This window comes from Culex quinquefasciatus, chromosome 1 (assembly GCF_015732765.1).
Source record: "Culex quinquefasciatus strain JHB chromosome 1, VPISU_Cqui_1.0_pri_paternal, whole genome shotgun sequence".
In the NCBI taxonomy this organism is placed as follows: Eukaryota; Metazoa; Arthropoda; class Insecta; order Diptera; family Culicidae; genus Culex; species Culex quinquefasciatus.
In genome coordinates this window covers 27,330,487-27,358,113 of record NC_051861.1, presented here as the reverse complement: position 1 = coordinate 27,358,113, position 27,627 = coordinate 27,330,487, and the positions used below count along the sequence as shown (strand labels likewise).

Below are 27,627 nucleotides of genomic sequence, written 5' to 3'. Positions count from 1 at the left end.
CCCCCTCTTGACTGGGGCTCCAGTATAGACAATGGCCGGTGTCACGGTTGTGCCCGATCTTAACCACAAGAACTGGTCGAATGTCTCTTTAGCTGGCTGGCTCTATTAGAACATCGGTATTGGAAATCGTTTCGATGAGCAAAGTAATAAGCTATAACTGTGGATCGAGTGCAGAGGGAACAGTGGTTGTAGGGATGCTTAAATTTGTAAATTATGTTGAATCTGAAAATTAAATTTATTTATTTTTAAGCTGGGGGTGAGCCATATATTCTATCTAATTATTTCCACTATTTTTTTAGCAAGAAAAAAAACAACTTTTCGACCGCCTCTTTTGGGAATATTTCTGAGGAAGCAAACAAGACTAAATTTGTATTGGCATAAACAGTAGTTTTCCATGTTTCTTATAACAAAAATGGAAATAAAATTGTTGCAAAGAAAAATATCTCTATGATTAGGTTTATTAAAAAAAAAGTTCCGCCAAAAAAAAAACTTACAACATGTCTCTCTTGAAATAAATTCAATCCAAATACACTCAAACCCTGATGGTTTGACACCAACTGTTGTCAAATGAACGGGGTCACTTTTTAGTTTGACACCCCTTTTACACGGAGTTCACACACTACCAAAAGTTTGTTTTGATAGTGTGCGTAAGCATCGTGACGAAGTGACAGTTCGTCTTTTTTTAGTTTGACTTTGACAAACCAACGGGGTACAAACTAAAAAGCGATGAGTGTACCTACTTTTTGCCTCACGCAGCTCAAATTTAGCTGCAATTTTTTATAATATTGTTTTTTTTAATTATTCAAAAACCTGGACACAGCATAATTTAATTCGAAATAAGTATTGTAAACGATTTCATCAAATTATTGATAAAATTATAATACTTTTGGTACTCACATTTAAAACAAACATGAAACATTGTTTTGATTGTTTGGAAAAATCACTTTCAATGATTCTGTGATAATTTGTAATCTTTTTTTGAGGAACAGTAATATTTTGAAAACTACTTAACAGCAATTCCATTTGAAAAGAGTATCAACCGAATGGAATGTTCTCCGATCGGGATCTAAAAATTTCTGGGGGTTCCTTATTTTTAGTTGGCCATTACGGTGACAAACGCCGTGCAAGACAGGTGAAGACAGGTGAAAGGTTATTATTATTATTTTCATACGACTTTTTCACATATAAGGCTAACATTTTGAACATAACACTATTTTTCTTCAAAACTCAAGTAATAACCTTTCATTTCCATCAACAAAAAAAAAGATGAAAGATTGGAGCAGATGGGAATCGAACCCATGATCTTCCGCTTACTATAGCGGACAGCTTAACAATTCCCCATTTTAAATTTTAAATTATTCTATATTTTTCACTTTTTAACTGAACTTTAAATTAAAATTCGAGAAAATTCCAAATTTGAAACATATTTTAAACATTCCTACTTTGTGCAGCATTTCTAACACAAACAGCACCGATAATTTATACAATTCCACCTTATATTGTCGTCATGTAATATTTATATTCATAAATTCTTATTTCGCACTCGAGATAGAGAGAGGAAGATCCCAACGCGGTGTGCTGCCGATGGCTCATGAATTCGTAACCGATCAAAAGCCACCGCCTTCAACATATCCTTTTATATCGCTTATGTTTCACCAAGTTAGGATGCTCTTTCTTTTGTTTCGTCCCATCATGTGGATGTATAATTCATCGAACAAATTATGGTTATTGCGATTGGCATTTTATTGCTCTTCTGATCCAGTTTCGAACGAGCATCATCATTTTGACAGAAATAACAAAATCATTTTCAGGGTTGCTCACTTGATGAATACATTTTCCCAGCCCTACTTTGACAATCATTTATGCAAGATGAAGCTGATAAATTTTTAATTAATTTGAAAAACAATTTCCAAATTCATACGTTTTTCGCACCCGTTTCCCTCACCCTGAAATGGAGTAAACAGAAGGAGAGATATCAGGCCAAGTGGAAACGAAATTAAACTTATATCACTCTTCATTTGGCTTAATAGCGCTTTACAGATTCATTTACAGCCATTTTTAGTCAGTTCAACGACGACAGCTACACAATCACCCACACATCCAAGGAGGAGGTTTAAAAGCTATGCTGAAACCACTACAAACGAACGAAAAAAGATTGCAACGCGCACACCATCATAACAAGCTAGTATTGGTGCTGCATTCGTGATGCACTTTTTCACCAAAGCAGGCGGGAACGTTTCACTGTATCGTAGTGTTGGTGACCTCTAACAGCCGCCTCTGCGCCTTCTATGATCCCTTTAACTCTGGGCTCGCAAGCAACAACAAAATAATGTTAGCCCATCAGCGAAAATCACAATCGTTAATATTTAAATCGTAATTGAATACATTATTTCATCATCTGTGTGTGTGTGTGAGTATGCAACAAAGCGCAAATTGAAGAATATAAACTTTTACGATAAAATAAAATGAGTTTTTCTCAATCTCTTTTGTCGTTTTCCGCCTTTTTCCACGATTGCAAAATTGAAACCTAACCTTAAATGGCTCCTTTGTTGCCGTCCCACGTGATCATCGATCACGCAGACAAAGCAGGCCGCGAGAAAATCAATTTTCCAGTAAATTAACTTTGTGAATTACAAATTGCTACAATGTTGAAGAAAATATTGTACGATTGCAGCAGAATCGGGAGAAATGCCACAAAATGTTGCCTGGGACCTTGCAGCTTGATTGTGGGGTTGAGAAGGAAATTCAATTTCTGCTGAAGGAAAATCGTGAGTACTTGGCCAGAATGGCCTAGCAAAAGTCAATTGGAACGAAATTTCGATTGCGCCATGCGGAAAAGGGCACGGTAAGTAAAATTGTAGAATATACCTACCTTAAACTTTAAAAAATACTTTTAATTCAAGAAAAGGTTTCAATTCTAAATCAGAAATTTTGCAATGTAAAATAAACAGAAACAATTAAACAATAAATACTACACATTTAACAGTAAACATTAAACATAAACCATTGAACGGTTAACAATAAACATCAAACAAGAAAAATATTTTTCTTTAGCTGAAATAATCGTTGATAACAATAAACACAAAACACTAACAACAGTAAACAAAAACATCAAATACAAAAAAAATTCAACTGAAATAACAAAAAATAAAAACAAAAAGTTTCATAAGTTTTTGAAAAGGCGCTGCACAAAGGCAAATAAAAGCAATTGTCTTTTATGGATATTGTTTTCAATTGCGATTCAATTCCACGAGTAATTTTTCAATGCAACAACCGAGCGATGTGGTTAGCTTCGGACGGCAATAAAACACGACGTGCAACATTGTCTTTATGGCTTGGTTTGATGATAGGATCAAATGTGGCCACCGGAAACGTGCAAACTTTACATGACTCTTTTTTGACAGTACTAAAATGGGCCTAATGGTAACGAACAGAAAATGTGAAATTGATAATTGACAGTGACAGATCGAAATCGACAAGAATGCACACAATATTGACACATATTGACAGAAACAGTAACTTAAACAGAAGCGCGTTTGACGTTAACTATGACTGAGGAAGTGACAGAATTGGTGACATTGACAGTGACAGTGACTGAAAAATTTACAGAATTGGTGACATTGACAGTGACAATTGACCGTTTTTCGCAAATCAAACTCAATACTTCATCTTTCTCGGAACCCTTTCAAGCTCAGCAACAATCTTGCCCCATAAAAAATCCCATTATTCGCCGTTCACACTGCTCCATTCGCAAACTCCTTTCATTTCAATATTATATTCCCATCTCCAATCACAAGCTCTCCGTCCACCAGCAAAGCATTTACGCCGCATCTCGTTCTCTTCACAACACAGATCAAGCAACAGAGTATGAAACACACAGTTCAAAACACTTTCATCAGCTATTGTACGAAACAAGAGAAGGAAAAAAACCGTTTTCCCACACTCTTCCCACCACCACCGTCGTCAGCAAGGCAGGCTATCAACGGCACACACAATAAAATGTATTCATTTTCACCCGGATCAACTTTGTGCGAAAGGACATGCACAATTGCTTATAACCAAATCAAGCTCTCACTCTAGCAAACAAGCCAAAACAAAGCGCAACTGCATTCGCGCACCAACACCACCACGCAACTGACACCTTACACGAGCACAGTGTTTACACAAAACGCACCTTCACTGGTATTGGTGCCATCGATTCCTCCAATCAGCGCACGAGCAGCAGCAGCGTTTTGTTTGCTTTGTTTACATTGTCCCGTTCCCACGCACGTACACAACGCCGCACACTGGCTGACAGCCGAGGGGCGTGGCCAGCTGTTTTCTTCAGCCGCTTTTGCACGGTTGCACAACCGGCCGCAGTCCAACCAGTCAGTCAGTGTTTCTTTGCTGTCAACCGCGCGCGCACACACGGCCTGCTGAGATTTCGTCGTCCGCGTCAAGTTGAATTCGGGGTTCGCGTTAAGGTTGGCAACGCTTTCGGCTTTAACGCTCGTTTGATGTCTGGATGTTTGGCAGATTAAACCCTAACGAGCTATTAATTGGCAGATGAGAGTGATTGCGAGCACAAGTGTGTTGCAGTGCTGCTAGCTTGGATGAAGATTCCCCCGGACACGGAAGTGTGTCAACAGAGTGTCTTTAGTGCGATTTGAGCTACTTAATTTTCCAGCCGGTTACGTTTGACATTGGCAAAGGCGTCTGCTAATTTGTCGTCTGTGACGGTTCGTTGACCTGCAGGGTGTTAGTGAATTTGACGCCAAGTTTGGTGAACAGTGAAGCCATGTTTCGCCAAGTGTGACAGCAGTTAGCGAAGATCGCGAGAAGACAGGAAGCGGTGTCAGTGACACAAGAAGTGGTGATTTTTTGAGGGATTGTGGTGAACATAAAACGCTGTCAAAATTCCGCCGCTAGCGATAATGTCGTCGACAACGCACGAGGAGGAAGATCTGGATCATGATCAGGAGATCAACGTGGATGCGGATTCGGATTCGCACTCGCGGATGTCGTACAACAGTGCCGCCTCGGAGGATATAGATCTGGATGGCGACGGCAACGGGAGTTCGTGCTACGACGAGTCGGATCTAGCGAGGTACGAGGCCGTCGGTAGAGATTTCTTGTAAATGGCGCTTTAACGCCTAGCCTACTGTTTGGTTTGATAGGCTCTGCGAATAAAATATTATTTAACTCAAAAATTACGAACTTCTCGTCACTGCTAACAATGATCGATCTCGAGGTGTCATGTCCCTGCGAAATATGTTGGCTGAAATATCGGGCGGGCAGTCAAAAACCCAGCTAGAAATCGCATGACAATGGCATTTTTGCTAGAAAGAGATAGCAGATCTGATGCAAACAAACCCGCAGCTGTCATATAAACATTCTTTGAATGTGTTGGTAAATTTCGGACTAGAAAGCCTTATATTCATTTATTGATTTTTGTCATTTCGACAAATGATCGACTAAAATTTCAGTAAAACGTTTGTCAATACAACTGAAATGCCAGTTTGTTTTTGGTAAAGATTTAGCAATCGTTGCTGGTTTTTCAGTTATTATGATTTGATTTTTGAACTCGACAGGTTGTTTGCTTACGACTTATTTACCGTCTGCCAAACAGAGAACTTTCTAAGATCCCATTCCTTGCGAAGTTATGGAAATCGTCATTAATCAATGATTGCCAACTAGGACCTCAATGATTGCTCCACAAAATTATATAAATTTTGAGACACATTTGATTTAGATCAAAAATTTCTCCAGTGGCTTCAAGAAGGCAACAACCGGCACATGCTGATTCATTTTGGTGCAGAAATTCGTTAAATTGAATTTTGTACAGAATATTTTAGAGTGTTGATCAACTATCTCCGAAAATGATCAACGACTTCACCTTAATTATTTTTTGAATTACTAAACTAATTCTGACAAATTTGAGAAGTCTCCAAAGAATTTCAATGGGTTATCGATATTTGCATAAATATAGCTGTTATTTTGTTTAGCACTACACGATTTGTTTATTTTTTCACTGTTTACAAACAGGATTTGTTTATCTTTGCATTGTTTGCAAACAATGATCGTTGCGAAAACTAAAAACTACTTTAGCAGTATCTGACGTCTTATTTAAGGAGCAATTAGACTATGGCAAACAAACAAACTCGCAAACAAACAATCTTTTGGACAGTTTGGCAGTTTGCCTGCTTTGTTTACATTTGGCTTTGGCGAGTTTGGCAAACTGCCAGACACAAAAAAGTGCAAGTTTTTTTTGCCATAGTCGAATAGCTTCTTTACAATGTTCTAGTAAGATAGAAATTCCTGTTCGATTCCTGAGTTCGAAGAAAAAACTTCGATTGGCGACTGTCAATCTGTTTAAATGAACTTATGTGAGATATAAGTGAGTTACTGAAACTGAATATCTTAAGTTTAGACAATTATCAGAGAGGAAAACTTGCTGCACTGGTTTTCAACAGAATGCTTTATAAGAACAACATCAATTGGAATAACACACCATCCCGGTCACGAAATATTCTAGCAGAGCTGGTTCTGTCAGAATCCTGCTAAAACGGTAGAACATTTCTACTAGAATGCTGTAAGTATATCCATCTCTGTTAGAACTCTGCTAGCTCAAGTCTTCTGAAAAAAAAAACTAGATTGAGAATAAAAACAAACCAAACTCTTAAAAAGAGTCACATCATAAACATACCTTCAAAATAGTTAAACATCAGCCAAAGTCAAAATTAAAAATTATTCATACACTGAGAAAAATCCACTCCCACTAATCTCACACCGTTGTAAACCTGACAGACCCAATTAAAATTCACACCTCGATCGTCACGTTTTCATGCTCAGCTTCGCTGATTTATAGTGTTTCTTCACTTTGCAGGCTAATCGCTCACCACTTAAGCCAACCCAACCCTCTTCCTTCAGATACACGCTGAGGTAGATTTTAATCTTTCGCCTCAATTAAATCTCCGAGACTCGAACTGCTCATAAATTTGTAATGTTTATTGTTTATAATAGATTGAATTTTAAATTCTGGCCCGCTGGTTGCGGCTGGTTGAGCTTTTCGCACTATTCCTCAAACTCAAACAACCTGCCGTTGGTTAAAGCGAGCGCATGATATGTTTGTAACTTAATACAAAGTAGATCGGGATGGTCTATAGCGTTTTAGTTGAACGCTTTAGCTGCCCTTAGAGTGGGAGCTGAAGATTAATATTTCATGAGGCTGGAACCGTTTTTCGAAGTGAGTGGTTTTTGGAAGCTTTCTCGGTGGGGAAATCCGGATTTCCCAGATCTTTAAAACGCACACATACACATTTCCAAAGATGGTGTTTTCTTCGGGAAGGTAAAAAATTCCCATTTTGTGGTTGGACTCAGCTTGAAGGGTTGAGTTGGTTGAAGGGTTTTCGAGTGCTAGGCCAAAGTCATGAGCAATAAATCATTCGGCGGTAATTGGGTGAGTTGCGTTAAAGGGTTAGATTAATTTGTAAAGCAATTTTTCTCTCTTTTGGTTTGCGGAACGCATGATTTTTGTGAGATTTTGAACTAGGAAATGTAATTAAATTATAAGTTGATACGGGAATTTGAACATAAATCATAAAAACAAAAATCAAACAATTAAATTTTAAAAAATGTTAAAAACAAAGAATAGAATTATAAATCACTTTTCGCTACATAATTGTTTAGGTTTTTGAAGCACTTTTCCAATAAGTGAAATTATCTTATTATCTGGCAACACTGCCTTGAGAAATCGAATTTATTGGAAATGAAATAAGAAATAAAATGTGTATTAGCCTAATAATATTTTTTGTCCTCAGATTTTTGGCAATTATTTTGAAGGGAAAGGAAGAAACTTCATACACGCAGAAAAATGTTTTGTAGAATCAGCCTGTACGAAGTTTTAATCAACAAAATTTTTGTTGAATATAATCAACAAAAAAATGAGTTGAAACAAACCATGATTTTCTCAATCCCACTAAAGTCTTTTGTTTTTGAAAAAGCTGCTTTGACGTTTAGCATTGATTCAACAAAAATCATGATTTTCAAAACAACAAAGCATTTTGTTGATTCAAATATGCCATATTTTTGTGTGTATAAATGTTTAATGGTAATGGTTTCAGTGTAAAACATATTTTTATCATCTTTTCCCCCTACCAGTGACCACCAAACCCCCTCCGAGCAGACGACCCGATCCCCCAACGAGAACCTCACCTTCAGCATATCGAGGCTCCTGTCGAAATCGTACGGCAGGAAGGACCACGACCACGACCACCACAGCAAACAGGACAAAGAGTCTTCCGACGGGGACGGGGACGGTCCGAACGGCAAGTCGGAACATCACATCACGGCCAGCGGACTCCATTACACCGCCGGCGCCCTATACAGCTACCCGATCTACCCGGCCGGCCACGTGCTCCGAGTGCCTCCCCAGCGAGGGCCCTGCAATCCGCTGACCTGGTCGCTGCCCCCGCTACATCCGGCCGCCCTCGCCCACCAAGCCGTCAAGGACAGACTGGCCGGTAAGCAGACCCTCTATCATTAGACCCCTAATGAATGACCCTCCCGTCTGTGCCCAATTTTCTATTCCATTCATCTTGCGACCCGCGCGACACAACGTTTCGAGGGCTAATAATTTCCGGTCCCGCCGGCGGCCTGGTCTGAGTCACGACATAATAAATTCAGAACTATGAAGAGGTCCCCTGGTGGCTGCCTGCCCGCGAGGAAGAACGATTCGGGTTTATCAGTTTTAATCGTTTTCTAACACGCCACCTTGAAAGAGAGGCACAAATATTTGCTCCGAAGCTATCAAAGATGATGAAACTGAAACCGGTAGCGATGTTTGGAAGAGTTTTTTTGATTGAGGTAAACAACGAAATTCCGGACATTCTTTGTTGATGGAATGTGGAGTATATAACTAGAAACTATGCGTATTATATGACATGAACCCACAAACTCTCAAAAAATCCCAAAAACTCATATACAAATTTAATAAACTTGAACAAATTATTAAAAACTCCTTAATTTAACAATCATATGCACAGTAAATCCCACAATTTTTCAAAAATTCCAACAACTAAAAAAACGCATTTATACCATTAATATTTCCAAAATATCCCGCAAATTCACAAAAAAATTTAAACAAATTTATTTTATTTTTTTTCAAATTCACAAAATTATTTCTACGAACTTCCACAAATCAACATATAAATTCCCACAAATAAAAAAAATTAAGGTACACAGCTACCAGGGAAGTTGAAGTCTTTTTAATCCATAATTTTTAAATTCCAAAATTGTCAATCCTGCAACAACCTGAATGTATTCAAACTTTGTAAATAGTAAAGAATTTTTTGAACAGTTATTTAATGGATGAATCAAAAACTGTTCCCACATTTTTAAAGATACTACAATATGTGGTAACAAAATCTTGGGACAAAACGCTCTGGTGGACCGGCACCGTATGTGAAAAAAAAATCGCAAGTTCCCTCCAATAACCTCATATACTCTTTTTACTAATTATTTGAAAAAAAAACACAAACTCACTCAAAAGCTCCCACAAATTCAAACAGATTCACAAACAATTTTCCACAATTTTTTAACAAATTCAAAAAAAAAATCATGCGAATCCAAAAACTAATACTCACTAATCCACTGGATCTTGCTGGATGTCTCACATTAATCTCAAATTTTCAGAAATATACAATTTATCAAAAAAAAATTCCAATGCTTCCACAATTTCCCACAAATACCCGCAATGTCTTACTAACTCCCAAAAAAAAAAAACAAACTCGCACACAATTCACAAATTTTCACACACTCAACAAATCTCTCAAATTCAAAAACGTATTTTCACAGTTTTATAAAATTCCCCTCACATTCCTACATATACCTACAAATTCCGACAAATTACCACAAACTATCAAACAAAAATACACAAATTTACATGCAAATCCCAAAAAATAATCACAAATTTCCACTCAAAAATTCACTCACACACAGAGCCACACAAAAATTCTACCAAATATCCACCACTTCTCAAGAAACAAAATTCGATTGTGTCCAAAAATTTGACAAATTCGACTAGTTTGAATCTGTTAAAAATCTCAATTCACTAAAACCCCGATGGATTGACACCGACTGTTGTCAAACGAACGGGGTATTTTTTTTGGTTTGACACCCCTTTTACACGGAGTCCACACACACTTTCAAACGTGTGTTGTTTTGATAGTGTGCGTGAGCGTCGTGTAAAAAGTGACAATTCGTTGACTTTGACCAACCAACGGGGTATGTACAAACTAAAAAAGTGTCAAACGAAAAAGTGACCAACCAGAGATATATCTAAGCCCGATCTCATGCACACTACCACGCCATTTGTTTTGCCGGCCGGAACAAAATTTAATCTCAATCTTTTTCGTGTACGTACACGCAATACATGCGCACGTAGATAACTCTAGGGGAGTTAAGTGTATTCTATTCTAATGTGGGTTGACAATCGGAGGATACATAGTTTTGAAATAATATCAAATTAGAAAAAAATCAAGGTTCTAAAAAATGGCAAAAGAACGCGTTCAAAACTGGCTCTTAATTAAAATCATTAATGGTCATTGCCCCAAAAAAGAAGGACACCTTCTACGACCTTAAACCGGAGAAAGAGCAAATTAGTTCAAAATGCTTATCCACCAATTTTCTCGGCTACAGGTTCAGATCTCAGCAGTTAGAGATGTTATTTTCAAGTTTTTGCAAAGTTATTGTTATTTTTTCTTCAAAAAACAAATAGGTTTTTTTTCTAAAATGTTTGTTAATGTTTTAATTTTCAAAGTATGTTTTCAAGTCTCTTCTGTTTCAACTCTGTGTTTGGTACTCATTTAAATTTACATTTTCAAGGTCTTCCTTCAACGAGCAGCCCAGCAACATTTTTATGAATGAAAACCGTTTCCCTTAAAAAAAAAAAAACACTCGAAAAGATACCAAACCCGATACCACCCGGAGGTCGTCCCCGTCGTTTCGTCTAATCTTTTAAGTGCGGAAACTTGTCCATCGCTACCAGATAACCCAACCCTGCGTGGCCGTTGTCTTCAATCGCCGTCGTCTTCGCCCTACCCGTTTGAAGATTCATTCTCTTGTTTTTTTTTTTTGGGTTATTCCTGCTCTCGGGAGGTGGCCGGTGCGGAACCATTTGGAAAATTTGTCAACACATCGTTTCGAAACCTGAATCGTTTACGTTTGACGCTAATTGGTACTAATAAATTGAGCCTGAGACACTGCTGATAAAGATGTCTGGGTTGAGGATCAGCTGCCTTTGCGATGAGTCATTCTATTGTGATCAACCTGGACTTTGGAAATTGACTTCAGCTGATTTGATCAATTCTTTGAGTTAGTGTTGGACAAACGTGTCACCCAAATTACAGGACGCAGCTGACCTCGTGAACTTTCAGAACATCTCTAGGATCACAAGGGTCCTCAATTAGACTCATCTTCATCAGACTAATAACAACCCTGAACCGTCCGAAGCTTCACTTCAAGATGCAGGTTGTCACGGAGTATCCGCCAGCTGATTTCTGCACCAGTGAGACCTGTCACCACAACCGCCGGCAGACGGTTTCCGCGTGCATGTGGCGCTAGTTGCGAGCGAAGGTACCCTATAATTTAGCATCCCATCCGCACCCACGATCAAAAGAGGCAGATATTCCGGAACAGAAAAAAACAAACATCTCGCACGCTCCGTTGGGTCAACAAAGTGGCTTCAGAGGAAAGGGACCATCCATAAACCACGTGGACACTTTTTAGGGAATCTCAACCCCCTTCGTGGACAATTGTCCATACAATAAATATCTTTTTTGTATGGAGCGTGGACAATCACCATACCCCCTAAAGTGTCCACGTGGTTTATGGATGGTCCCAAACACCGATCATCATGATGCAGTAAGAGAGCCAAAGTGGTGTCCCATTAAGCAAATCTTGGGCTAGGGATCCCAAACTACAGACTGCGACGTGACTCGGAACAAACTGGAGGTTATAGTTCTCTCGCTAATCGTCTTGTTTCGATGAGGTGTTCGACCTTGGTGCCGTTGTCACTGAGGATACAGTGTGTCATTTGATAAAGAAATAATTAAAATTTTGCATAAAAATGTCAATATCCGGCTGCGTGTAACCGACGATGACGTTTGTTTACACTCTAATGGCCTATCTACAATCACTTTACTTAGAATAGTTAAGTTGCGTAGAACTGATAAATTGCTTAGAAATAGTACGTAACTTACTGTCGTCATCTACAATCAACTTAGCAAACTTGCTGGGCTGTTATACGTTGCTATTCAGTTGTTTGTTTACCTTTGATATAGAAACGTCAACTTGCCGTAGGTTTTGAAATTTTCCAAACCATACGTCAAGTCACCAATTTGCTTACTTTATCATTGTAGATGATCAGATTCCTTTGCATGGATTCAAATTCCTACGCTAAGTACAATTTTCTAAGTAAAGTGATTGTAGATAGGCCATAACTCTAATCTACCGATTATGTAACTCACAAACTACACTACAGGCGCAAATCAAAAAATCATTTTCAAAAGCCAACAACTGTCCAGCATAACAAATAGGTAGCATCTTAAACTGCTATCGAAAGTCAATTTATATAATATCTGAAGCAGCCGCCAGCATAACCGACCAACCAACCTCCATTATTATTGGCCTTTAATAAACGCACGTATGATTATAAAGATGCTGCTGCTGCCAAACAGTAGCCAAAAGTCGTTACTCGAACCGATTTTATAAGAAATTATCGCTCATAAAAACGCAACCTCCACCATGTGGCTTCTTGAGGTCGTAAAAAAGACGCGCCGCCGCCGCGATTATAAACGTCGTAGCACCGTGTCACCACCGCGGGCGAAAAGCTGTTAGATTTAATTGTTTTTTTTTTTTTCGTCTGTCTTGGGCTGTAATTTCTCGTTGAAGAATGGCTGTCAATTAGAGCCGAAGCGAGCGCACGCAATTGTCTTTCCGAGGTCTTGAAGTCGTTCTCTCGGGGAGCCGTTCCGCTTCTACGAATGTAGTAGAACTCAGGTGGTTTGACACCGCTTGTTTTGACAAGTAACAATTTGTGTCATTGTCAAATTATTCTGAGCACAGAAAAAAAAATCATGGTAATTTTACCTCTGGAAATGTGTAATTTTACCACTTTTCTGGTGTAATGTCACTTTTTCAGTCTAAATTGAGGTAAAATTACATCATAAAAGAGGTAATATTCAACCTTCCAAAATTAAAGCTTCCAAATTTACATTTTTTTTTCTGTGAGGTTAATTTTCTGTTGATATTTACTGAAATGTGAATTTCTAGGATATCAGTTTACTGGTAATTTTGAAGTTTCAATACACGGAGAATAATCAATTCCCAAAATTGTCCTGGTTCCGTATTTCATGAATGCTTGTTCATGATTTTTGGAACTGATTTTTCTCCGTGTAGGTCGTTTCCGTCTGATGTGGTCTACAGTTAAAGCCGAATGTAAGCCAATTTAATGTCTAAATTTTTAGGAAAACAATCCTATTTTTTTTTAATCCTTAACAATCTAAAAAAGTTAAAAAACTAAAAAATTCTCAACATTTTTCTTTTTTAAACATTATTGATCGACGCGTGGGTCTCGTGGCGCAGGGGTAGCGGCTTCGGCTGCCGATCCCGATGATGCTATGAGACGCGGGTTCGATTCCCGCCTTATCCACTGAGCTTCTATCGGATGGTGAAGTAAAACGTCGGTCCCGGTTTCTCCTGTCTCGTCAGAGGCGCTGGAGCAGAAATCCCACGTTAGAGGAAGGCCATGCCCCGGGGGGCGTAGTGCCAATAGTTTCGTTGATCGACGCGATTTCAGTTCAAAATGCGTTTTATGAGCTGTATTTGAACGTTAAAGTGCTGATATGGCAAAATTAGAGACACGCTGGAATTAGATGTTGTTTCCCTACTTTATGAAAACGGTTTTTTCACAATAAAAAACTGAATTTTTAATAGTTGAAAAATAAGCTTGCCTATTACATATTTTATGTAATTTCATTTCAGGAAGCATAAAGTTTCGGGTCCCCAGAATCACGCCCATTTTGATTTTTTCAAAACTAGTTTGTATGGAGAATTAGGGCGGTTTCGTCGCTCTTGCATACAACCCAAAAATTGCATGCAACATGTAGGAGAACCGAACCGCACAAAACCAAACGAGCATGCAAAAATTGATCATAAAAAATCGAATTTTAAACATTACAGTTTACCAATATACCGAAAAAAATTTCTCGTCAGATATTTAGAAAATTTTGTTTACAACGGAAATAATAAATTTTACTTGTCATTATTGTTACCGCAAACTGGGGTGACTTTGATAGCCCGGGGTCACATTGATAGAAATTTGATTTGGCCACTAATTTTGATACATCCAATGTAACAGTCAATTTTTTGCAAATACGTTCGATAATAACCTATCCCTTAATGGTTAGGGGAGAGTGGGGAGACTTGATCCCATTTTTTTGTATCGAACATAACTCTGTCAATTTCTCACAAAACTATGATCTTTTTGCATGAAGCTTAAACATTCAACTATGTTTGGCTGATAAGGGTATTTCATCAGATAAACTCTTCGAATAATGCCAAGCTTTTTAAAAAATATTTTAAACCGGCATTTTCAAAATGTTGGGGGTAATTTGATCCCCCTTTCAACATTTTGAAGAAATCTTAAGCAAAATGTTTCTTATTCATCCAAACTTTTAATTTTCTATAAGATACAGCAATTTTACATTAAACCTATACGTTTGTGTTCAAAATATAACAAGTTTAGCATGTAAAATATTTAAAAACTTAAAATTTTCTTTTTTAGACCAAAATTGAGCATGATTACAAAAGCTGGTAATTTTTGTTTACAAAACTTTTGAAAAATGGTTCAAACTGCAGTTACTTATGTACAACTATACTAAAGGAAACTATGTACGAAAACCCAGCCAAATTATTTAATCTTGAGGCCGATTCCAGTGACTGTAAAAATGCAGGGATCAAGTCTCCCTAAACGCACTTTTTTAAACAATTGATTGTAAAAATAGTATGACGATGAATTTAACGTCAAATGCGTAAGAGTTTTGGAGTTGATATGTTTATCAAACAATTCATGTATAAAAAATATTTTTTTGAATAATTTTTGAGTGTTTTCTATACTTATCAAAACAACGAAAAAAGATCTCTTGGAAGTTTTTTGCAGCTCGTTTTAGAAAAATGTGTGTAACTCAATCTAAACATTTTTTTATTTTTTTCTTTGTTTTCTACAATGAGTTTTAGTGAATTTCGCACAACTTTCTAGAACAAAGCTATTTTTTTACCCACATGCTGACGAGATACAGGCTTGGGATCAAGTGTCCCCGGGTATCAAGTCTCCCCACTCTCCCCTCTATACTCAAAATTCTCAAACATGTTTAGATATTAATTTGACGGGCATTTGAAAAACCTATCAAAGTCAGCCCGGGCTATCAAAGTCACCCCGGTTTACGGTATTTAGAACAGGTTAGATTTCATCGATTTTTCATACACGTTTTTCCAAATCGACTCGTTTATTGAAAAAAAAAATTGAAAATTTTGAAAAACCTGAACCCCTGGCTAGATTCTTTAGGCAATAATATGTAACTGTGCCAATTTTGAGTAAAATTGGTCAAGGTAAGGGGTCGCTTTTCATCGTTGAAATTACTATGTGCAAAATCGCAAAAATGTATGGGGAAAAACATCGCTTCAAGATTTTGCCAGTAGGTGGCGAAGGTCTCACCCAAAATTGTCCAAGTGTGAAATTTTTGCAGGAAATTTAATTTTCTACAAGTTTGTTCAAGGGTTCACCCTTTTGTATATCAAGTTTTGGAACAATTGCAATCAATTTTCAGTAAAATTCGATTGAAATTTTGGTGAAAATCATCTCGGGTGGAATTTACCTAAAAGAAAGTAAATTAGGTAGATTTTGTTGGAGGAGCGTATTGTGTTTCAAGATATTGCGCGTATTCCCGAAATGGACACGCGGCATACCAGCCTCGAAACGACGCGCCGCACTTTCGGCAAATGCGCGCTGTCAAATCCCATACTGTACGTTTTGTTTTTGTTGATCTTCTTCTTCGAATTGCATATCATTGTTGCCGGTAATGTTTTTTATGGCATCAAAAGTGCAGAAAATCGCTGACAACAGTGTCTGCGGCACACTCAGAAATGCCGCGCGGCGTGTACTTTCGAGAGAAACGGACAATACTTTTCACACGACCTGTGTGCCACCGTACCAGGATTGATCAATCAAAGCACCAAGCCGTGCCCAAGTGCCGCACGGAAAACATTCGTAATAAAGATTGCTGGCTTTACGACGTGGATTCATCTCGTTCAGCATCCTCCTCAGCATCGGAAGAAGCTCCACCGCCGACACCCTGGACCAAAGCTGCCCTCCGGAGGTGACTTCTGTTTTGTAATAAAATTAATTCGATATCAGCTACCGGGGGGAAGATGTGTATGCGTGTGTATGTGTTTTCATTAAACTACCAGTATTAATCATCTTTTTTTTTTTGGGAGCAGGCGATCCATGGAAGGAAACCAGTTTTTTTTTTTTCTGACAGCTTCGCCGGACATCGCTCGATTTATGTGTTTCGTGATAAAATGTGTGTTTTCGTCTGTTTTATAATTTGAACTGTCGCGACCGGCGGTCGCCGTGCCGCTCGAGGAAGCGAGGGTTTTAATGAATGGAACGCTCGGAAATTTAAGTGTCGAACATGTCTCATTATCAGCTCTCCTTAGTTCTGAGTGATGTTAATGTTTTTCCAAAGAACTCCACTTATCGCGCAATGAACCTCTAATTGAACGATCATTTCGTGCAAATTACACCCTCAATCACATTCTTTGCTGCAGTTTCGTGTCTCGCTGAGAGAAGGATAATTTAGCAACAACAAAAATAAAACAAGAAATTTTCGTCATTTTCATCGGAACCGGGCGCGCACGCCCAGAAGCCATTCTGCTTGCAACAACAACAAAAACAACAAACTGCACCCATGTTGGCGCTGTCAGTGTTATTACGCGCCACGGTTCACGGCACCCAGCTTATACTTGTTTCGTTCGGGTTGGTTTATTCCGCGGTGTGGCAGCCGAAGTTCTTCCTTTGTTTGGAGCGTAATTTTCCCGCCGTCTGTTTTAGTGCATCGTTTACATCAGGGCAAATGGCAGCAAATTATAAGCAAAGTATTTGCGCTTAACTGCAGAAATTTGCTGTCCTTTGTTGAGCGTGTTTGTCTTTTTTTTCTTCCTTTGAATTGGAGCCATTTTGTTTGAGCGTGTCTTCGTCAATCAAGCGTTCTAGGCAACTTTAAGCGAACGTGTTGTCTGACAGTTACACCCAGTTTAACACGCTTATGCAAAGGGACTTAAAATTTGTCAAATTTTGGGTAACTTAAAGTTGGGTACTCTAAAATGATCGTCATCTGTAACATTCACCAAGCGTGTTACTTGACAATTTGAAACGTTAATTTCATATAACTCAATTTAACTAAAATGTTCTCCAATTTGCGCTACCCTAAGTTGAGTAGGAATTCTCCTCCCTGAAAAAAATAAAATAATGTGTTTCAATTTGAAACAACATTTATCATGCGTGTAATCTGGCATGTGTCTTAGTTAGAAGCACTTAATTCTAGCAAAACAATGTATTTGGGGCAATGTCAAAGTGTAAACATAGAGCCTGTCCTTATCGTTCCCAATGTAAACATCAACTGACGTGAGCAGTATAGACAATTTTGCATTTCGCCAATTACATTGTTTTATTTAGTTTTTAACGTAAAATTAGACAAAACGTCGCTATCGTGCTAACTTGTCACACGTACCTTTTTGGCAAAATTGAATTATAAACGCCATTTTGTGCTGCTCACACTGTCTCACCTTTTGACCTTCACAGATCCACAAAATTCGATTTCATTTCCCTTTTTATATGAAAGAAGTTTCATTCTTATCGTGCTAACTTGACACATCCTGAAAATTAATGACCGAATTTGTATGCATATGTTTTCAGTTTTTTGCTGATAACTTCAAAATCTGTGAGAAAAGGTACCAATATTTATACAAATTTGGAAAGTACATTAAATTTCCAATAAGATTCACTCCAGCAAACATTTAAAAACACAAAGTTTGAGTCAAGAGAGTTACAAATGTAGCGTGACGGGACAACATCGTACAATTGGATCATTTTGATTTTCATACACAAAAGTGAAGAACTCTGCTCTCCTAGTAAGTTTTTGGAAAAACCCTTTTTTTACAGTTGTTTCTAAAATGAAAAACGAAGATTTTGCTTACTGGATCACCCAATTTCGTCAAATTTTGTTGATTTGACAGGTACTTCTTTTCGTGACGGGACAACGCAGATATTTTGCAAAAGAGGGTTTTGCTCGCGTTGTCCCGTCACGAAATGAAGCAATTGTGAAAATCTCTACTGACTAGTCAACTTTAACTAATTTGGGGTCGCTGAGCTCGAATATGACTCCTAGAATACTCCAAAGTATTCAGGGAATGTGCAATCCAAAATGGCGGCCAATATGGCGGTGCTAGAATATTCGATATTTTATAAAGAAATGTAACCGGCAATGAACAGGTCTAATTTAACAAAGGGGTGCTGAACTCGAATATGAGCTCTAGAATATTTCAAAATACTCAGGGATGTGCAATCCAAGATGGCGGCCAATATGGCGAAGCTAGAAAATTTGTTTTTTTTTAGATGTGTAACAGGCAATCAATGGGTCAAATTCAACTAATTTGGGGTCGCTGAACTTGAATATGTGCCATAGAATACTCTAAAGTACTCAGGGAATGTGCAATCCAAGATGGCGAAGCTAGAAAATTGAATTGCATTCCCTGAGTACTTATTTATTTAGTTGTCACCGTATTTGGCATTATGCCGCACAGACTGTTCTAAGGACTTTAGAATATTCTAAGGATTATATTCGAGTTCAGCGTCCCCAAATTAATTAAATTTGACCTGTTGACTGCCTGTTACATTTCTGTATAAAAATTTTCAATATTCTAGGTTCGCCATCTTGGCCGCCATCTTAGATTGCACATTCTCTGAGTACTTTGGAGTATTATATGGCTCATATTCGAGTTCAGCGACCCCAGATTAGTTAAATTTGACTAGATGATTGAACTTAAAAATCCTTTTATGGTGTTTTTTCCATTCTGCCGCCATATTAGACGCCATCTTGAATATCTCGCTTCCCTTTGAGACTCAGGAAAATCAACAGGCAAATTTGGATTCTGGAGGGTCGATTTAGTCTAGATCAATCAAAAACTGGCCTGTTACACGATTTGCTTCTAGACACGAGAAATGAGCATCTTTTTTTGAATTCGTGCCTTGACCAAAAAATTAGCGTGACGGGACAACGCAAACTTGCGTCAGCCGTAACTCTGGATCCTTTTGGCCAATTATCGATTTCTAATAAGCATTTTAAAGGGTTTTTTGAGTACGAAGAGAATCCAAAATATGATGCAAAACCGATTTCACGAACTATTGCAAATTAAACTATTGTCATTTTTCGTGACGGGACAACGCTTCCATATACCCCCTTTTCAAATGTCCTGTATAATTTTATACCTACAGAATCTGCTTCTGTCAATAAGAGGGCTTATAAAAGAGTCATTTTGCTATAAAATACCGTTTAGATTGATTAAATATCTGCATTCCTTCCATTAATTTGAGCTATTATTTAAAACAGTAGGGAAAATTAAAAATTCCCAGCGTTTATACATTTTACAACATCTGCTCACATATATGTTTAGAATAGGAACTTTGGTGTGGAAATATGTTTTTTGTATGGTTGAAATAGTGGGAAAACATGGAAAATTATCAGAACCATCCAAAGTTCAACTTGAAAAAATTACTGCTTGGTAAACAAGTGCTAAGAATCGGTAAATGTAAATGCAACAACTGGCCAAAGGGATTTCCGGTCAGAACGCGTTTGACACAAGTACGAGCTCGACTACCGTAAATATTTGTAATAATAACTGGGGACTCCTGCAATCAAATTCAACCAAACTTCAAGACAATGCATCACGCAGAAAAATATTTTGTACAATCAGCCTGTACGAGGTTTGATTCAACAATTTTTTTGTTGAATATAATCAACGCGGATTTTGCGTTGAAACAAACCTTGACTTTCTCAATTCCATAAAAATCTTTTGCTGTTTTGAAAAAGTTGCTTTGATGTTTAGCGTTGATTCAACAAAAATCTTGATTTTCAAATCAACAAAATCTGGAGTTTTTTTGAAAAGGACCAATAAACCAAATTTCCAGTTTTTGCTTTTTGGGTGTTTTTGAAACCGCCTTGAGTCAGGGGTATTAAAAAACACCCAAAAAGCAAAAACTGAAAATTTGGTTTATTGGACCTTTTCAAAAAAAACTCCAGAAATGTTTTGTTGATTCAAATATGCCTTATTTTTCTGCGTGATAGAATGGTCAACCAAACAAAACATGTTTGTTATTGTTTACATTGCGTGCTTTCGCCTTTGTTTATTCCAAGTCAAACATGCGTTTTTCTCGGAAAGTCAAAAAGTGACATGCGACAAGTGTTACAAAGTTAGGTGTTTTTTTTGACAGCGTCGAAAAGTTAGGTGTTTGTACACTCACATTCAAAATCACTTAATTTTCGTCAAAACCGAACCTACTCTGTAATTAGCAAATGAGGCTCCTGTCATATTTGAGTGAGTTGAGTGATTTTTGTTGTTAAACCTCATTTGTAGTTAAATATCCTGTTTTTGAATAAAAGTGAATAAATAACCTCAAACAGTCAAATCCATACATCTCCACTCCCTAACCTCAAAGGGGATTGAACCGCACTCTGGGTATTTATGGCTAAGCGCCTCAAGCTCATAAAAATCGAAACCAAACAGGCAAATAAACACATTTTTAACTTCCGAACCAACACGCGTACGTAGTCTCTGCGGAATCGTAAACATGGCCCACACTTCTTCGAAATCCAGTCCAAAGGAAAGTCACTCCGATAAGAGCATAAAACGTGTACGCACATTTGAATGCAAAGTTGCGTTGTTGCGTGTACCTTTGGAAGCGAAAGGATTCTTCAATAAATTTGTAGGTTTTGGGGGTCGTTCATGGATGACGTTAAACATTTTGTAAATGTGTACTCAAAATGATCGTTAACTTTTTTATAACTTTGATCGAAAACGTTCTTTCTACGTAATTGGTTAACACCCCGGATGGCCCAGTCTCGTTATAAATAATAGAACCTAAGCTGTGCGATCTTTCTTCAATCTCATAACTCGCCCGCCAGTGCCCGTTGGCTCTGAAAAGGGCATGTTTCCGATTTGCACCTACAGAGTGCGCGCGCGCGCCCTCCTAATGGTCCACTGAGCAGCCAGCAAACACTCTATAAACACTTAACGTGTTAAAAGTTTCCTATCCCCTCTCTCGTGCGCTTAAGCTGTTGCCATCGCGCGTAAACAGAAATCAATTCACTTATTTCTCCTCCTCGTGCTTCGAGCGCACCGAGTGAATTGTAAATTTCTGGTTTTTATCGGTGGAATAAAATATATTATTTATAGTTATAGGATGATAACGCCTCTCCTTACTTCAGCGTGTATTGAGAAAGCGGGGGCGCCCCCTGCTCTAATCCATTTGCCCATTAGAGGGAAGGAGGTAAAAGCTTATGTACAACTCAATTAAAACTCGACCAAAACTGGTGTCGCCGGCAGATATTGCCCCCTCGGCGACTGACAGAACTGTGTATATTTCAAAGTATTACTCACGCGCGGGATTTGCCTGGGTCTTGGCGTTGGCAAGCCTGCTTAATCCCAATTAATTGCACCTTTCAGTGCGCGAAACGTGGACCACGTGAGGAGAATTGTTGCGATTTCTATGCAGCACGAATCGTTTCTCACTCTAGAGCTACCTTGTTGTGCAAACTTACACAAGCGTGCACAAGTGACAGATTGCTATTTGGACATCTACACTCTTATTCAAAATAAACATTTGTCTTCAAACCCAACCCAACTCTAAAATTTGTTTGAGATAGATTGACTGACTGATAACAGACTGTTTTGTCTTTTGCTCTTTTCTTTAAAATTGAGTAAATCTTGCAGTCGGAATCAAGTGGGTAACACGCAAATTTGGTTCAGCTTGAACATGGACGAAATATTATTGGAAATCAGTTAAGCTTAGGTAAGAATAAGTTAGAATAAAATTTTAACAGATTTGACCAAAATAAGATGTTTCAAATTTAGCTTTCTTTCAACACAAAATTAAGCTTATTTCATATTTGGAATGGGAACAAATTATTGGAAAAAAAAAGTCTAATTTTGAACAACCTTAAACTAGAAGTAGCTCGTTACCCTTTAAGCGATAATGGTTCTATTCATAATAACCGTAATGGCTTCCACTTTTTCTACAACTTCCCCCGAACCCAAAACTCAACCAAGTGTCGTATCATAAACTTGTACAATTTAACGGTTATGTACCCAACAAATCCCCCCTCGTCGTTTCTCCCTGGCTTGCTTCAGCAAACGATTCGGGAAGGAATTTCAACCCTGCATCCGTCAAATGCTACCCCAGTTTGGGTAAACCTTTCCTTCAAAAGGGCAGGGAATTCGAAAGCATATCGTTTATGGATATCAAATTTGGTGGGATAATATCGATAATCTCCCGCCTCCTCCTGGAAATCGGAAAGCGTGAGCGGGAATCGAACGGACGGGTTTCGGTCGGTTATTGATTGGCTACCGAATCGGGATGGACAGTTTTGAGGATTATGGGTGAAATTGCGAGAGGGGTGGGAAGGTTCGGCGAATGGAATCGTCGGTTTGTTTGGATGTGAGCTTTTGAACATTTATCAGAGTGTTTTAGTTGGTGGCCACAAACTAATGAGTCATTTTTACCCAAATTTCGCCGAAATCAATCCAATTCAGAAATGAATTCCGAAGTTTTAGGTGGTTTGGTAAAATATATGTTGTAGTTTGAGTATAATTCGCTCAAACTGGAGGGTAATTTAACCAAATTTGTATCAAGTTTACACAAAATCGAACGAAATGAAAACAAAGTCTTATTGGTCCCTAGCTAATGAGTAATTTTTACCCAAATTTTGTCAAAATCAGTCCAAATCACGAATAAATCTGGAAAATTTTCCTTTCACATTATTTTGTGTGAGTAAAATTTACACAAAATTTTGTAAAATTAACCAAGCTTGAAAAAAAAAATTACACAAGGTTGAATATAATTTACACAATATTTAAAGAATAAAAAACATTCGATTGAAAATGTTTTTGAAATAAGTTATATTCAATAAGCGTTAAAATGACTTACAAACAATCATGAGAAACAACTTTCAAAAATGAATAAGATTGAGTGAAAAATTATGAGTTCTAATCCAAGCTGAACTTTCATACCTTATGTGTTTAACCTCACTCCACAACACAAACTCATAACTCTTGTTATCATAATCGGGCCCATGTTTGCGTCGTTGTTGTTATTCGCTGCCGTCGACACTGTCACGGAACTCTGCGACGACCAGACCACGCAATCCTGTCTGCAAAAGTAATTACTCCCGGCGAGTAGTGGATGCGGACAACTGCAACTTCAAATAATAAAACCAGAGGGGGCCACTTGCGTGACTGTCACTCTGGAGCTCATATAATCGCATGCCCTTTCCCTTCCCTTTGCTAGGGGTGGTTTGATTAAGGGCAAAAAGAAACAGGTCTTTTTCTGTCACAATGATATTTGTACAGTTTATGTAGTCAGTTTAATGAGACCTTTAGTTGGGCTTGAAATGGTCATCTAATTGCTACGTTTAGTGAAATTAAGAAGATTGCTTGGAATGGGTCATTTTGATCATCATAGAAACACTTCAAATTAGTGGTTTAAGTACCTACAAGAAATCAGTGTGTTAATTATTTTCAGTGCATCATATTAAACACTTGCAATAAGTGCAGATTGGTGCTCTAAGTTGGATGATATCAACTTAAATTTGGGTAAAGTTCAGTCATATTCTGTCAAAAGTAAAATTTAAAAAGAAATAATTCAGATAAAAGTTTATTCACCCGATTTTGCGAAGTTTTTAGGAAGTTATGTAAACTAAAATAAGTATGTTCACATAACAGATTGTTGCCGTATAGCCGGTAAACCAATAAAAGCTTATTTCATTCAGGTTTAAGTAAATTTACTCAATTTTACGAAGTTTTTAGAATCTCATGCTCATGCATGCTCAATTTTACGAAGTTTTTAGAAATTATGTAAACTAGAAAAAGTGTCTTAAGCTAACAGATTACTGAATCACCCAGCAAATTGCAAAATTGCCAGCAAATCAATAAAAGCAAGTTAGTTTCGTTCATATTTAAATAAATAATCCAATTTTACGAAGTTTTTATAAATAATGTAAACTAGAATAAGTGCCTTCAGTTTACAGATTGCTGAATCAGTGTTGCCAGTGTATCAATAAAAGCTAATTAATTTGTGTGACCAAAAGTTTATGCTCCTCTCAACAGTGTTATTCTAGGTTACGCAAGTAGCCACTGAAATGACTGTTTCATATCTTAATACACAATTAGACTGGTAAAATAATACTCCGATTTATCCGTAATAAACCCCCTCAATTGAGCTCCGTTTCAATCCCGCCGATTGTGGTCCGTGTCCGCGCCATTGTTCCAATTACCGACGGGCCGGGACCACTAATCACACGCATCAGCAATAATTTGAGGCCATTCCGATTGGCGGCGGCAGCAGCAGTGTGGCCAGCCTCATTATTCATATGGAATTCAAATTATACCTATAAATTACTCGCGAGCCACGTGAACGATTTTCATGACGCGAAACCGCGCGGTAACTCCGCTGGTCACGAAATGGGAGCGTTCAAATCATTCCAGTTGGTAAATAAAAATTAAATGGTGCCGCAATAAAGACCGCCGGCTAATGGCCTCCGCTGAGCACATATAATTTTAATGATATTTTAATAGCATTGCCGTCAAATAGAGCGTGCCACCCGCCGAAAAAAAACCAATATGGCCGCCCTCGGTTGACAGCTGCACTAACGCCACTCCCTCGTTTTTTTTTCGTTACAGCATTCCCCATCGCCCGCCGGATCGGTCACCCGTACCAGAACCGAACGCCGCCGAAGCGGAAAAAGCCCCGCACCTCTTTCACCCGGATCCAGGTGGCGGAGCTGGAGAAGCGGTTCCACAAGCAAAAGTACCTGGCGTCGGCCGAGCGGGCAGCACTGGCGCGGGGCCTCAAAATGACCGACGCCCAGGTGAAAACGTGGTTCCAGAACCGGCGGACCAAGTGGAGTAGGCTCTAATTTTTGACGAATTGAAGTTTGTGGAGTGATGACAATGCGATGATAGATGAAATCTATAGTTTAACTATAGCTTACAAAGCTAACTGTCAAAATTAGAAAAATCAATCTGTTTTTAATGATTTTTGAGTAACTGCTCACAACCGTGCACAAATGACAGCAAACAAGCTTACGCATTTTTGAGTAAACAAAAACAAAGCAGTTTAGGTCTAAATTCAGATTTCCTTCCACAACCAAAAACAGATGCCAGCCCCTCCCCCTCCTAAAATCAGAAATCTAATTCATTTGCAAATCTGCCACTCAAACCGCAGAAACCTTCTTCCCGGAGAAATTAAATCTCCCTCTCCCGGGACGACTTTCGGCGCCGTAGCGGTGGTCATCATCTTTACGAGCCGCGCAGAAAAGTTGAGGTTATGTAAGGCACCCGGAAATCCCAGCGGCTTATTTGTCGGAAGGAAGATGAAAGCCCAGCCCAAGTTAATATCCCACCTGTAAGAAGTTGGTGGTGCCACCTCAACTTCTTGGGAGGTGTCTTATGGTCGTCTTTTACGAAGAAGGAGATGAAATTTAATGTAATTACTCCTATTTAGATAATTAAGTCGGTTCTGGGGAGGAAGGTGCGACGACGGTGTCGTCTTGGTGGAGTTTTGAAGGAGCTGACTAATATTTTTGCGTGTTACGAATGGGGGAGATTTTTTTGGTTGCTTGCAATTTGTTATATGACCTGTTTTTGTTTTAATTATTCTAACAGGTAAGATTAATTTTATCATACTACTATCATTATTTTCTTGCATAGCATCTAAGAATGATCCCACTAATAGGGAATAGGGTTGCCATCTCCCGCTTTAATCACTCAGTTTTTTGCGTCAAAACAGACCTTCTCAGAAATGAGTAAATATGGGTGAATTTCATTACGCGTTAGATTAGATTAGATTAGTGAATTTCATTACGCGTTCAACAATTTGGGAGAAATTCACTCATCTTTAGCTTCAAAATTCATTCCTGAGCAAATACGGTTTGAAGAAACTAAATGTGATCAAGCATTTCTCATCTCAAGAAACACTAACCGGGAATCAACACTTTTCACTACATCGCCGACAGCTACTGTCACCCAAATCTGACGTTTCAAAACTCAATCCTGAGTCAAGTCAGTTCGGCGAACTCTGCTGCATCTTCATTTCAAATCACAAAATTTTCGCAAAACCCGAACCTACTAAGAAATAAGTAAAAATGGCAAACAAAAAACTATACATGACGAACTCCTCGTCACAGTGTCCTGCTACAAACAGTGATCGAGCTCGAGCTGTCACAGTCCCTGCGAAATATGTTGGCTAAAATATCGTGGCGGTCAAGTAAAAAAAACAGCTAGAAGTCGCCTGAAAAAAAAACATTTGCTAGAAAGAGATAGCAAATCTGATGCAAACAAACCCGCAGCTAAACATACTTTGAATATGTTGGTAAATTTCTGACCAGAAATCCGTATTAAGATTTGAAAGAATTTCATTAAGGTCTTTGTGAATTGGGTTCTAAAATTAAGTAAAATTTTGTGGTTTCGTTCAACGATAAAGCTTATTTTTCTAAGTACAATGACCCTTTGTACGACTGCAAAGGATTTAAAAGAGATTCCGTGAACGTACCCTCCAGACAACGCATTCCATCAAAACATTAGAACGCATTCCATCAAAACAAATCGAATCAACATTCGCTACACGCTGCAGAAATAAAACTCAAAAGTGACATATTGGCAAATTACATTTCCGGCAAGACAAACGATGGGTTGATGCAATTTTAACGAAAAAAAAAGCAGACCTTGTTCTCCGACGACGTCGGCATCGGTCCTTGTGTGACAGCTAACAACGGTATACAAGAGTGTAAACAGCATTAGACAGTTTTTTTTGTTGCCTCATCATTCGCCTCCAAATTGGCCGGGCTTGATTTGCATTCCCGCGAGATCGCATCGCAGCGCAGGCCAGTGTCTTCTGCGCTCGACTACACCATGACTATAGATGGCATCGTGTTGCGGTCACGTAACATTCCGCAAATCTCCGCGGGTAATCACGAAAAAGTGCAATCCTCCCGCGAAGAATGCCTCAAATTCCCAAATCGCCGCGCCACTGGTGGAGGCCAGAAAAGGGTCCAAAGGAAGCGGAGGTTATTCAATCAAAGCCGACTTCGATGGCAACTCTTCTAGCTGTCAATTAGCGCACCGTGCGCGGCTTCTGGCACTTTTGCTTTGCGGGGTTGGAGAGCCCGGAAAGGCTGAAAGATTGTTTGGCCGCCGCGGCGTAGCGGATTGGATTGTGTTTAATTGAAATTCAATTAAAAATAACATAATTTTACCATA

The 27,627-nt window shown here is 38.5% G+C and overlaps 1 protein-coding gene across 1 annotated transcript in view; it reads left to right on the top strand.

The window, feature by feature from the left end:
• Positions 1-4,357: 4,357 nt before the first annotated feature.
• Positions 4,358-27,627, top strand: part of LOC6035642 (T-cell leukemia homeobox protein 3) — a 49,466-nt gene continuing 26,196 nt past the window's right edge. Inside the window, 3 exon segments of the mRNA XM_038249276.1 lie at positions 4,358-5,086; positions 8,140-8,501; positions 25,051-25,274. Coding sequence (XP_038105204.1) covers positions 4,914-5,086; positions 8,140-8,501; positions 25,051-25,274 — 759 coding nt within the window. The 5' untranslated portion in view covers positions 4,358-4,913.